The 13483-nt window shown below is 58.4% G+C and overlaps 1 protein-coding gene across 4 annotated transcripts in view; it reads left to right on the plus strand.

The window, feature by feature from the left end:
• The window catches only part of ILVBL (ilvB acetolactate synthase like), a 31210-nt gene extending 18126 nt beyond the window's left edge, over window positions 1-13084 (plus strand). For all 4 annotated transcript variants that reach the window (XM_044994732.1, XM_044994735.1, XM_044994734.1 and 1 more), the window contains 13 exons: window positions 1505-1632; window positions 2083-2221; window positions 3664-3775; window positions 3850-3949; window positions 4693-4790; window positions 5607-5743; window positions 6483-6617; window positions 7104-7218; window positions 7788-7957; window positions 8406-8476; window positions 8937-9008; window positions 9444-9549; window positions 10094-13084. In XM_044994732.1, coding sequence (XP_044850667.1) covers window positions 1505-1632; window positions 2083-2221; window positions 3664-3775; window positions 3850-3949; window positions 4693-4790; window positions 5607-5743; window positions 6483-6617; window positions 7104-7218; window positions 7788-7957; window positions 8406-8476; window positions 8937-9008; window positions 9444-9549; window positions 10094-10272 — 1562 coding nt within the window. In that variant the 3' untranslated portion in view covers window positions 10273-13084. The remainder of the gene's footprint in view (window positions 1-1504; window positions 1633-2082; window positions 2222-3663; window positions 3776-3849; window positions 3950-4692; window positions 4791-5606; window positions 5744-6482; window positions 6618-7103; window positions 7219-7787; window positions 7958-8405; window positions 8477-8936; window positions 9009-9443; window positions 9550-10093) is intronic.
• The last annotated feature ends 399 nt before the right edge of the window (window positions 13085-13483 follow it).

Below are 13483 nucleotides of genomic sequence, written 5' to 3' on the forward strand. Positions count from 1 at the left end.
GAAATACACGATTTTAAAACATTAAATGCTTTAGTGGTATGTATACATTTGCAATTACATAATGGGCTGTCGCTTGGTGATGGTTAGTGCCAATGGGCTGTCGCTGCCTGGGGGTGGCACTGCTGTTGCCCAGGGCTGGGTGGGGAGCTGGGCTCTGGGTTGGGGGGTGCCTGGCTCAGAGGGACTGTGCTCAGAGCTGGAGGTCAGGCTGTGGGGGAATGGGGTTGGGAGGTGTCTGGCTCAGAGGGGCTGGGCTCAGAGCTGGGGGTCAGGGCTGGCGAGGGGTCAGGAGGGTGTCCGGCTCAGAGGGGCTGGGCTCAGAGTTGGGGGTCAGGCCTGAGGGGTGTCAGGAGGGGATGTGGTCGGGGGTTGCCCAGCTCAGAGGGGCTGGGCTCGGAGCTGGGGGTCAGGGCTGGGGGAGTCAGGAGGGTGTCCGGCTCAGAGGGGCTGGGCTCGGAGCTGGGGGTCAGGGCTGGGGGAGTCAGGAGGGTGTCCGGCTCAAAGGGGCTGGGCTCGGAGCTGGGGGTCAGGGCTGGGGGGGTCAGGAGAGCGTCCAGCTCAGAGGGGCTTACCATGCTGCTTACTCCTGCCTCTCCCCTCTCCTGGAGCCTCAGCGCGTGCCGCGTCCAGGAGCTGCCCTGCCCCTTGGACAGCGCTGCAGCAGCCTGGCTTCGTCGGGACCTGAGCTCGCAGCCCTGCCCCCTTACCATGTGGCTCCGAGCGGGAGGCGCTCAGGCCCCGACCAAGCCGTGCCCTTTTAACTCTGTCCAGGGCCGCTCCTGGATGCGGCACACTGAGGCGCCGGGGGAAGGCGGAGGTGGGGGGGAGCCTCCGACATTCTCTGGGGGCCCCTGCGGGGCCTGGGGCAAATTGCCCCACTTGCCCCACCCCTGCTCTGGGGCTGTGGGCGGTCAATCCACCTCACTACAGGGAGGCACAGAGGGAAAAGGGAGCTGGGGAGGCAGACTGACTGACTCCATGCTCTGTCCTCAGCTGGGTGCAGTGGGACTCACTGTGGGACCTTCCTCCTAAGGCTGTGTCTGCCATACTACTGTAGGCAGGGGCATGGCTATGGGCAAAGGGGCAGTGACCAGCTCACCCCAGCAATGAGCGGACCATGGCCATGGGCAATGGGGCAGTGACCAGGTCACCCCAGAAGTGGGAGGGGCATGGCCATGGGTAGCAGGGGGCAGTGACCAGGTCACCCCTGTCATGGGCAGGGGCGTGGCCATGGGCAATGAGACAGTAACCAGCTCTCCCCAGCAACGGCCATGCGCAACGGGGGCAGTGACCAGCTCAGCCAAGCAATGGGCAGATCATTGCCTGAGTTCTTGTTCTGGCTTGGGGAACAAGGCACAGGCTTGCTGGTGCATGCAATCTGGCTTCCCGCCACCTGCCCTAAACTGTTTCCTGTCCCCCCGCTGCCTGGCCTGCCCATCTGTCTGTGCTAAGGGTGCAGTTCATCACATCTGCCCTGCTGTGGGCTGGCTGCTCTGCATTGCAGGGACAGTCGGAGTTGCCGCAGTAACAGCGGGACCTGGGGTAACCAACACCGTGACGGCTGTAAAGAATGCCCAGATGGCCGAATCCCCGGTGCTGCTGATTGGAGGGGCAGCTGCCACACTGCAGAAGGTGAGTCTGTGGTGCTGCCGATAGCAGAGGTTGCTGCCATGTCGTGGCAGGCGGGTGCCCAGTGCTGCCACACCACAGCAGGAAAACTTTTCCTGCCCCAGTCTCAGGCAGCTGGAGCTGTCCAAACAGAAGGGCCAATTGGCGCCAGTGTGTGGAGCAGGAGTAGTCTAACTTAGACCATGCTGCTGGGGAAGAGGGACAGCCAGCCCCACTTGCATTCCTCACCCCTACCCAGGGTCCATACCACGTCCCTGTTGGCTGTGAGGTCTCATTCCTCCCAGCCCAATGATCTCTGCTGCCCCATTGCCAGACAGACACTCCAAGGGGCATGTCCCTATCACCCATTGTGCTTGGTCACTGGGGAGGAAGCAGCCTGGCTGGGGGCATCCTCAGGCGGTGGGTTTTACATGGCCATCGGTGCATGGATTGCAGTTCTGTCTATCTGCGCAGGGCCGGGGTGCTCTCCAGGACATTGACCAGCTGTGCCTTTTCAAGCCACTCTGCAAGTTTTGTGCGTCAGTGAGGACTGTGCGGGATATCGTCCCCACACTGCGAAGGGCCATCGCAGCAGCACAGTCTGGCACCCCAGGTAAAAGCCTTTCTCCTGGGGCTTATCCTTCTATGCAGCAAAGGATTAATGGGCTGGGAGGTTTTCCTACCCAGGTCTCACTAGGCCCGTCCCACTACTCTTACTCCTGCTGTCAGATCAAACTCTCTTGAATGTAGGTCATAGAATCATAAAATATCAGGGTTGGAAGAGACCTCAGGAGGTCATCTAGTTCAATCCCATACTCAAAGCAGGGCCAACACAAACTAAATCAGGGGTCTCAAACTCAAATGACCACAAGGGCCACATGAGGACTAGCACATTGGCCCAAGGGCTGCATCACTGACACCCCATCCCACCCCGCTGCCCTGGCCCCACTGCACCTCTTCCATGAGGCTCCGCCCCTGCCCCGCCTCTTCCCACCCCTTCCCTGCCCCCATTCCAACCCCTTCCCAGCTATCACCTCTCTTGGACGGAGACCCACTTCTCTTTGCCACCTGACTGGGGTTTTGCAGGCTGCACAGCTCCCTGTCCACACTGTGAGTTACCTTGCCCTGCATATATTCACAGAAGGGACCATTGTAATCATTTCATCTGATCCCTGCATAGCACAGGCCAGAGAACTTCACCGAAACAATTCCTGCTCCCAGTCCAGTAGTTGTGTTAGAACTAGAGCACTTCTCTCAGAAATACTTCCCATCTTGATTGTAAAACTGACAGTGATGGAGAATCCACCCTTGGTAAATTGTTCCAGTGGATAATTACTCTCACTATTTAAAATATTGCACCTTATTTCTAGTCTGAATTTGCCTAGCTCCAACTTCCAGCCCTTCGATCGTTTTATACCTTTCTCTGCTGAAGAGACCAGTATCAATTTTGTGTTCCTCAGTAGGTACTTAAGAACTGCAATCAAGTCATCCTTTAATCTTTTTGTTAAGCTAATTAAATTCAGCTCCTTTTGTCTAACACTATAAGGCATGTTTTCCAAACCTTTTATCATTCGCGGGGCTCTTCCCTGATCCCTCTCCTGTGGCTCTTTGTATCTTTCCTCTGTATTGCAATAGCTTGTGTCTGGGCTGCCCTGACCCTGCTGGGCGATGGTGTAGGGCATTGGCATCAGCATTGGGCAGGGCCCAAGTTCTGTGGGGCGTTAGCGTTGAGCAGGGGCAGGGTTGCCCATGCCTTATGGGGTGACAATTTGGGATATCAGTGTTAGGCAAACCAGGATCCAGCCCCGCCCATGTACTGCAGGGTGATAATTTGGGGCATTGGCATTGGAGAGGGTGGGAGCCTCTGTTGCCCGTGTCCTGCAGGGCAGGGATGGTACCTGGATTGTCCATGCCCTGTGGGGCGGTGGCATTGGGCAGGGCAGGAGCCTGGGTTGTCCATGCCCTGCGGGGCATTGGTACTGGGCAAGGCCAGAGCCTGAACTGCCTGTGTCCTGTGGGGCCATGGCTGGCTGACCATAGCTCTTTGTGCTACAGGCCCTGTGTTTGTGGAGTTCCCAATCGATGTGCTCTACCCATACTACTTGGTGGAGAAGGAGCTGGGCTTCAAAGAGACCCCGCGGGGGCTGCTGGGTGGAGTCATCAACTGGTGAGTACAGCCCTGTCCTGCCAAGGGCAGTGCTGAGCTGAGAGCTAACAGCTGTCCCTCCACCTCGCCCGCAGGTACCTGGGCAACCACCTCAGGAACCTGTATGCAGGGGCCTGGGAGACAAGGGACTTTTCCCCCCTTCCGGTGCAGGTGCCACAGGCCACAGCAGAGCAGGTGAGAGCCCCTGGATTGCCTGGGGCCTGGTGCTCCCTCCCTTCAGGGAGCACATCTACGCCCCCCCCTTCCCCCCCGGGGAGCTTCCCCCCCAGAGCTCCTCATTAGCACACTGCCCTCCCCCACACGGCAAGCCTGTGCCCTGTTGGACCCTGCCCTCAGAAGGAGAAGGGAGGCGGGGAGGAGCATTGCTGCACTGTGGCAGGGCAGGGGGTACCTGGGGTCCTCGTCACCCTACAACCTTTTGGTGCCAGCCCCAGCCCCTTCCGCCAGCCCTTCACCTCTCTCTGCCTGCCACCTCCCTTGGCGCTGGTGCTGTCATGTCCTCAGAGCCGGGCACAGCCTCTTTCCTGCCCTCCCCTGCCTCATCCCTCTGTGGTTCCTGCTAGATCCCCAATTCTAGCTTCCCTGCCAATTCCTTCCTCATCCTCATGCCACTGGCTAAACTCTGCCCAGGAGCAGCTCCAGGGGCCATGTGACAGCTGCTCAGCCACTGGCATTGACCCCGCTGACCGCCTGGCCCCGCCCAACCACTGACCACCCTGCCCAGTCACTAGCAGTGCCCCCCGGCTCTGCCAGGCGCCACCTAGCCACTGCACTGCCCCCAACCCTGCCAGGCTCTGCCCAACTGCTGCATTGACCCCAATAACTCCTGGTCTCGCCAGGGTGCACCCAACAACTGCACTGGCCCCAGTGACTGCTGACCCTGCCAGGCTCTGATGGTGCTTCCCATTTGCGTGCAGGTGCAGCAGTGTGTGGAGCTGGTCAGCCGTGCCAAGAAGCCTGTTATACTCCTGGGCAGCCAGGTGACCCTGCCCCCGACGCCTGTGGAGAAGCTCAGGTGAAGAGTTGGCTCCATGCAGAGTCCACTCTCTGCCCTGCCCTCGGTTCTGTGGGGGCAGGGGCGCTGCTGGCCAGCCCTCGGGGCTCTTACCCAGCTTTTTCAGCTCTGCCCATCTGCAGGCTGGTGGCCGTGGCTTCCCCCAGTGGCCATGTGTACACAGGGTGAGAGCCACTATCTGTCCTGGCCTGACCGAAAGAGACCTGAGGCTGTCAGACCGGACAGAGGGACATCGGCAGAGCTAGAATAGTAGAGGGCTGCAGGTTGGGATTGAGGGGCATCAGCAGAGCCAGATGGCACAGGGTCTGCACGGCAAGGGTAAGGCTCACTGGCAGAGCCATCTTTGGCACCTGCTTCCTGTGGTATCAAGGGGCTGTCCTTTAATTAACCAAAAGTGTGTCTTCCCGTCCAAGAAACAAGCATGTGGCATGTCCTCCCGCCATGCATGCTCCCCGCACTCTCACACACTCGTGCGCGCTCTCTCTCTCACGCACACTCTTTCTCACAAACACACACACACACACACACACACACACACACACACACACACACAACCTTGCTCATTGGCTGCCATGCACCCTACTCATGCACTGACGCACCCTGCCATGCATGCCCTCCACTGCCGTGCATTCCCTCCTCAGGCATGCTGCTGCACCCTGCCGCGCGCACCCTTCTCACGCACTCTTCCACTTGCTCAGCTGTCTGAGCGCACATGCGAGCTGCGCTGGTAGCGCCCATGTTCATAGTAATGTGAAGTGTCCCTTTGCCATGAGGTGACTCAGCTGCTAAGAGCTAACCCTTCCCTGTGCCCTGCAGGGAAGCCCTGGAGGCTCTCGGCATCCCTTGCTTCCTGGGTGGGATGGCCCGGGGCATGCTGGGAAGGGACAGCCCACTACATATCCGCCAAAACCGCCGAGAGGTGCTGAAGGAGGCTGACCTGGTCATTCTGGCAGGTCTGTGGAATGCAGCATGGGAACTGGTCTGGAGGGTGTCGCACCTTGGGGCCATTGGACTTGGGAGTGACAGGGAGCTGGGATGGCACATCAGTGGAGTGGGTTGTGGGGCAGGGCTGGGGGTGAGTGATGGGGTGTTGTGGGGCTGAGGGTTATCAGTGACATGGGGTAATGCTCAAAGGGTTGTGGGGCTGGGGAGTTGTGGGGTGGAGGAGCCTTTTGTGGGGGTGTGGTGAGGCTGGGCAGTGGCAGTTGGGGGAGGTAATGCTGGGGGGGTTGGGCAGTGGCGGGGAGATAAGGCTCAAGGGGTTATGGGGCTGCAGGGGTTGTGGGGTGGGGGAGTCTGGGTGTGTTGTGGCTCGGCAGTAGTGGGGGGTGGGTAATGCTTGAGGGGTTGTGGGGTGGGGGAGCCTGATGTTGGGTGTGGTAGTGCTGAGCAGTGGCGTTGTGTGGGGGGACGGCCTCATGTGGGAGTTTGGTGGGGCTGGGCAGGTAATGCTGGGGGGTTGTGTAGAGGGTGTGGGATGGGGGAGCCTGATGTTGGGGTGTGGTGGGGCTGGGCAGTGGCAGTTGGGGGGACTAATGCTGGGGGGTTGTGGGGTGGGGTGCAGGAGCCTGATGTTGGGTGTGATAGACTGGGCAATGGGAGGGGGGTCAAGCTCAAGGCATTATGGGGCTGGGGGTAGCTTCTGGGGTGGGGGAGCTGACCTAACCCTCACCCCTGTGTTGCCCCCGGCAGGCACGGTGTGTGATTTCCGTTTGTCCTATGGCCGCGTGCTGAGCCGGCGCAGCACAGTCATTGCCATCAACCGGGACCGTGCCCAGATGCTGCGCAATTCGGACATCTTCTGGAAGCCCCGCATGGCCATCCAAGGTGAGGGGCAGGCGGGCGCTCGGCACTTTGCCTCAGAATCGGCTCCCATCCTGCCACTGGTGGCCTTCCCCTGCTCCTGCCCACACCATGTCTCAGCGAGTGCCTAGACTGCTGCCCAGGCTCAGAGATCAGCCTGCGCACCCTCCTGCTGGGAGCAGAGCAGGCACAGGAGATGGAATGACAGAATCACAACTAGAGATGATGGGAACAGACCCTGCTGAGTAAGTGGTTCATATGGGCAGCAGACCCACGTTGGAAAGTAGGTGCGTGCTTCAGCCACGCCCTGCCCTGCTCCTCCCAGCACCCTCCTGTCGTCTGAGCCAGCCCACCATGCTGTTGGCAATAGGTTGGGGTACGTAACCCAGCTCTTCAGCTGTGCCTCCACAGGCTGGCTCTGCTCCGATACTGGTGCTACTTGGGGCCCATGGGACCAGCTCCTGCTCAGGTTGGCCTGTCAAAATCTCATGCTGCCCACTCTCTCCACAGGAGATGCTGGCTCCTTCCTCCTGAGCCTTTCCCAAGGCCTCAAGAGTTACTCACCACCTCAGGACTGGGGAACAAGTCTGAAGGATGGCGACCAAAGGAAGGAGAAAGCAAACCGGTAGGTGTAGAGCTGATAGGGTGGCACTGTTCCTATAGTGCCACCCCAGGAGGGGCCATAGGCTCAGCCCTGTGCCAGGCAGGAGGGGGCAGTGTTGCCCAGGGAAGGGCCATAGGGATCAGGCCTGTACCGGGTGGCCCAGGGAAGGGCCGTAGGGCTCAGGCTTCTGCCGGGCGGCAGGGGGCAGTGTCACCCAGGGAAGGGCTGTAGGGCTCAGGCCTGTGCCGGGCAGCAGGGGGCAGTGTCGCCCAGGGAAGGGCCATAGGGATCAGGCCTGTACCGGGTGGCCCAGGGAAGGGCCGTAGGGCTCAGGCCTCTGCCGGGCGGCAGTGGGCAGTGTCACCGAGGGAAGGGCCGTAGGGATCAGGCCTGTACTGGTCGGCAGGGGGCAGTGTCACCTAGCAAGGGTCTGGAGGCTTAGCCCCATGCTGGGCCGCAGAAGTGTGGTGCATGGGTTTATCTGGGGAGCTGAACCTGTGTGTACTCCCAGGCACTCGCTGTCCTGGTCATGCTGTGAGGGGCTGGCCGGGCTCCTGAGCATGCCAGTGACTGCCCTCCTATGTGCACAGAGAGAAGTCAGAAGAGCCCACGGAGCAGCACCTGAACCCACTCAAGCTCCTACACCATGTGGACAACTTGCTGCCCGAGAACTGCCTGCTGGTGTCAGACGGGGGCGACTTTGTGGGGAGCGCTGCCTACATTGTGCGGCCCCGGGGGCCCCTGCACTGGCTGGACCCAGGTACTGGGGGGGTCTCTGGAGCTGGCACTGCTCACCATCTGTCATGGGGGCTGACGGTGGCAGATCTCTTGTAAGGCTTCTGCAGCGCAGCTGAGCCCAGAGCCCCACTCCCACAGCTCTGAGCTGGGGCTGGCAGTCCCCAGAGGTGGTCTCCTGCCCCATGGATGTGGAGCCTGCAGCCCTGGGCCAAGAAGGACAATGCCTGAGGGGGCAGTTGGGCGGCCTCACTGGAGGGCAAAGCCTGAGGCTGCCCTGAGCTGACCCTGTTTTTCCCCGCTGGTGACGGGAGCCCATGGGAGCAGGTGAGGAGACACTGATCCACTCAGCAGTCCCTCTGCTCAGTGAGGGCTGGGTTCAGGAAGGGACAGGGGTTGGTTTCATGCCCTTGCTTTCCCTGGCATGCCCAGGCGGGGCCAAGCATCCCCTCTGCATTGTCCTCTCTCCCCAGGAGCTTTCGGGACACTGGGTGTCGGGGGAGGATTTGCTCTCGGCGCCAAACTCTGCCGGCCGGATTCTGAGGTCAGTAACCAGCCAGCCAGAGGAGGGCTCTAATGGGGTGCCCCCATGGCCTGCCGGGGGGGCTCTAACAGGTGCCGTGGGCAGGGCAAGTACCCCCCTCACCCTGATGGGGGGCTTTAACCAGGCTTGCCATGGAGGCAAGGTATCCCAAGGCTCTGGTGAGGGTCTCCGGTATAGGGGATGCCACATTCTCAGGCTTTCTGATCTGTCTCCTGAATCCCCCATTGGCTCTTCTGGCCCCAGACTCCCTCCTGCTTTCCTCACTTTGCCTGCTTACTTCCAGAGGCCTCTCTCTGAGCCGCTGGGACCCCCGACACTGCCTGCCTGCCCACACTAATACCCAGCCCTTTGGGAGGCAGGCGCCAGCACTCACACCTTCTGTGCCAGTTAATGTGGGGGGAAGTGTTCACCCCTCCAAGGGCTCTGCCAGGGGAACCTCACTTCCCTCCCCTGCCCTCAGGTCTGGATCCTCTACGGAGACGGCTCCCTTGGCTACAGCATCATGGAGTTTGACACCTTCGTCCGTCACAAGGTAACCTCCCCCTCCCCCTGTGCCAATGGGGACCCTGGGGGGCCGGTCTCAGCTACACCGTGCCCATGGAGTCCCTGCTTGCAGTGACCCCTGGGGGCCGGGCCCAGCTACCCCACATTGCCCCAAATTCATACACAAAGTGAGGACTGAAGGGGCCTACACATGTGGGAGTGGCCACAGCCCTGGAGGCGCTGCAAATGATTTTGGGGTCCTGTAGTTAGTCCAGGCAGCACCTGTGACCAGGCCCCTTCACAGCCTCCCCTTCATTGCTGTTCCTTTTCCAAGGCAACAGGAGCTGGCATGGACTCAATGTAGTGGGAGGGGGCAGGGCAGGGCCCTAGGGCAGAGAGGACAGGACACTGGAGGTGGAGGGGCACTGGGACTTCGCCCCTCCCTTCTGGTGCCTGAGGAGCAGCACTTTCCTTGCTTTTTCAGACGCCCATCATCGCGCTGGTGGGGAACGACGCCTGCTGGAGTCAGATCTCCCGTGAGCAGGTCCCCTTGCTGGGCAGCAATGTGGCCTGCGGCCTGGCCTATGTGGGTGAGTCTTGGTCCCCATTAGCTGGCTGCCCTGGGAACATTACTCCAAGATGCTGTGCAGTGATGGCAGCAGCATGCTCAGCATGGGCCCTGGGTACCTCCGGATCGTGTTGCCTGTGCAGCCTGTCCCCAGGCGGGCAGACATTGTGTGCTGCTTCCTGCAGGTTACTCCCATTGAGGGACGGAAAGCGGGAAGTTTCCAAAATTGGTGCAAGTCCCATCACACCTCTGGGTTCATAGCCCAGAACTGATGCCTGCTCTGCCCACTCAAGCAGGGCTCCCCGGAGGAAGGGAACTTTTGCGGTTGGTCCCTATGAGCTGGGGGATTCCTTCCCTGCCAGTGTTCTCCTCTGCATTCCTGGAAGCTGCAGACCCCAGCATGCCTGCCATCCCTCCCTGCTGCCTGCCACTCACACCTGGTGTGCCCGTTGCGGCCACCTTCCTGGAACCAGCTCTGCCTGCTTAGTGGCCTATGTGGGCTGTCACTGCCATGCCCAGGCCCCGCTGCAGCAGCTTTGCTAACAGCCGGTCTCCTCCCTGCGCAGATTACCACCTGGTGGCAGAAGGCTTGGGAGGGAAAGGTTTCCTACTCAGCCGCCAGGACGAAGCCTGCATGGACAACATCATCCAGGCGGCGCAGGAGGCCTGCAGGGAGGGACACCCCACCCTGATCAATGCCCTGATCGGCAGAACCAGCTTCCGGGAGGGATCCATCTCTGTGTAGGGCTGGGGCCAGGCCTGGCAGTGCTCCCTGCCCATGCCAGGGTGCAGCAGCCTGCCTTGGGCCCCCTACAGACACCCGCACAGTACCCCCTTCGGCGTTTAGTTGATCCTCCTCCTCGTTCTGGCCCCAGAGCTGCTGCAGACTGACACAGCCACCCCTACCAGGGACTGGGGTCCTAACCCAAGCCCCTCAATGGGTAACCAGTGCCAGGACACTGGCCAGTAGGGGTCAACCTGAAGAGAGCCCCAGGGCAGCAGGGACAAGGAAGCTTCTCTCAGTTCAACACTGGGCAGGTACCTACTTCTGTGGCAGATGGGCATTGTGCTTTGGCAAGCTCCTGCCAGTAGTGAGAGCAGCTGCAGGGATCTTGTTCTGGTGACAGGAGGGGGTCTTGCTTTCCAACTGAGCAGCCTAGGGCTGGGCACTGGGGCTGGATTTCTGAGGGGCTCGGCACTGAGGGGTGGGAGTCGGGGGGCTCATTGCCCAGCTCTGCAAGCCAGGGCCGTTGGCTGGTGACTCTCTCTGGGGCAGGAGCTTGGCCTAGGCCTAACGTTTGGACGAAGTGGAGCTGCTGAGCCCTGCTGAGAAACTTGGTTGAGGGAAATCTGGCAGGATTCACTCAAGATCCACCAGGGCTGTGATTCCCCCAACACCCTACAATGTGCTATGAGGGCATCTCCCTGGCTGACTAGCCCAGGGACCCTGCTGCCCCAGAGCCCCGTCATGCAGAAATGCATTTCCTGAATAGCTTTGGGCAAGGCCCGTCACCGCCATGCTCTCCAGTCCCATAGCCAGCACCAGGAGCTGCCATTGCACTGCCACTTCCCTGACGGGCTACAGCCACTGCCACACCTAGGAGCCTAGGGAGGGCCTGCATGTTCAAAGGGCACAGGCAGGGCCATGCGTGCTGCTGCTCCCAGCCCCAGGTGCCAAGCTCTCCATTGCCATAGTGTGAGGTGGTACGCGGTTAACGGGGATGTTAACAGACTGGTTCCCTCTCTCTCTCCAAGCACATGCACTCCACCCACGGGGTTTCCCCCAACAATAAAGAGAATGATGGCACCAGGCCAAATGTGGCTCTATAGCTGCTCTGTGGGAAGGGCACCATCTAATGATTAACATGGTGATTTGATAGGATTGGTGGCCTAGAGCAGGGGTGGGCAAAGTTTTTGGCCTGAGGGCCACATACAGTTCTGAAACTGTGGAGTGCTTGGTGCAGTGTATTAAATTGCTCCCCATAGGAATGTGCTACTTAGGCTGCCAGTCCTGGTGCTCTAAGCCGCATGGGGCGGGGAGTGGGGGGGTTGGATAGGAGGTGGGGTCCCGGGGTGGCAGTTAGGGAGCGGGAAGTGGGAGGCGGTGGATGAAGGCAGGGGCCAGGCTGTTTGGGGTGGCACAGGGTTCCCTACCTTGGTGTAGTGTATTAAATTGCTCCCCGTAAGAATGTGCTACTTACAGTGTTCTACGTACAGCTGCAAGTTCTGGTGCTCTGTAAGTAGCACATTCTTATGGGGAGCAATTTAATACAGTACACCCGGTGGCCCATGCAGTTGTGCAGCCTGGCAGGAGCTTGTAGCCCTGCCACCCAGAGCACTGGCAGCACGGTGAGCTGAGGCTGTGGGGGAGGGGGGACAGAAGGGGACAGGCTAGGGGCTAGCCTTCCCAGCTGGGAGCTCAGGGGCCAGGTAGGATGGTCCCGCAAGCCAGATATGACCCACGGGCTGTAGTTTGCCCATCTCTGGTCTAGAGGATAAAGGGGAAGCTGTAGATGTGATGTGTCTTTTGATACTGTCCCACAGGACAGTCTCATACAAAAACTGGGGAAATGTCATCTAGCTGAACTTACTGTAAGTTGGGTTCACAACTGACTGAAAGACAGTACCTCAAAGAGTAGTTATCAATGGTTTGCTGTTAAACTCGGAGGGCATAATAAGTGGGGTCCTGCAGGGTCAGTCCTGCGTGTGGTACTATTCAGTATTTGACTTGGATAATAGAGAGGAGAGCATGCTTATAAAATTTGCAGCTGACACCAAGCTGGAAGGGGTTGCAAGCACGTTGCAGGACAGGATTAGAATTCAAAACAATTTGGAGAATTGGTCTGAAATTAGCAAGATGAGATTAAATAAAGACCAGTGCCAAGTAGTTCATTAAGGAAGTAAAAATCAAATACAAACCTACAAAATGGGGATGACTAGCTAGAGATAATACTGCTGCAAAGGACCTGGGAGGTTATAATGTATCACAAACTGAATATGAGCCAACAATGTGGTGCAACTGTGGAAAAAGTCTAATATCATTCTGAGGTGTATGAAGAGGAATGTCATATGTAAGACATGGGAGGTCATTGTCCTGCTCTACTCAGCACTGGTGAGGCCTCAGCTGGAGTACTATATGCAATTCAGGCTGACACACGTTAGGGAAGATGTGGACAAACTGGAGAGAGTCCAGAGATAAACAGATGATAAAAGGTTTAGAAAACCGGACCTGTGAGGAAAGATTAAAAAACTGAGCATATTGAGTCTTGGGAAAAGAAGACTGAGGGGGAACCTGTTACCAGTCTTCAAACGTGTTAAGAGCTGTTTTTAAAAATGCCTGTGATCAATGGTTCTCCATGACCATTGAAGGCAGGAGAAGTAGTAATGGGCTTAATCTGCACCAAGGGATGTTAGAACATTAGAACGGCCATGATGGGTCAGACCAAAGGTCTGTCTAGCCCAGTATCCTATCTTCTGACAGTGGCCAGTGCCAGGTGCCCCAGAGGGAATGAACAGAACAGGTAATCAAGTGATCCATTCCCTGTCGCTCATTCCCAGCTTTTGGCAAACACCATCCCTGTCCATCCTGGCTAATAGCCATTGATGGACCTATCCTCCATGAATTTATCTAGTTCTTTTCTGAACCCTGTTATAGTTTGGCCTTCACAACATCCTCTGGCAAAGAGTGCCACAGGTTGACTGTGTTGTGTGAAGAAATACTTCCTTTTGTTTGTTTTAAACCTGCTGACTATGAATTTCATTTGGTGACCCCTAGTTCTTGTGTTGTGAGAGTAAATAACACTTCCTTATTTACTTTCTCCACACCAGTCATGATTTTATAGACCTCAGTCATATTCCCCCAAGCTGAAAAGTCCCAGTCTTATTAATCTCCCCTCATACGGAAGCCGTTCCATACCCTTAATCATTTTTGTTGCCCTTTCCTGAACTTTTTCCAA

The sequence above is a fragment of the Mauremys mutica genome, chromosome 20 (assembly GCF_020497125.1).
Source record: "Mauremys mutica isolate MM-2020 ecotype Southern chromosome 20, ASM2049712v1, whole genome shotgun sequence".
Lineage (NCBI taxonomy): Eukaryota > Metazoa > Chordata > Testudines > Geoemydidae > Mauremys > Mauremys mutica.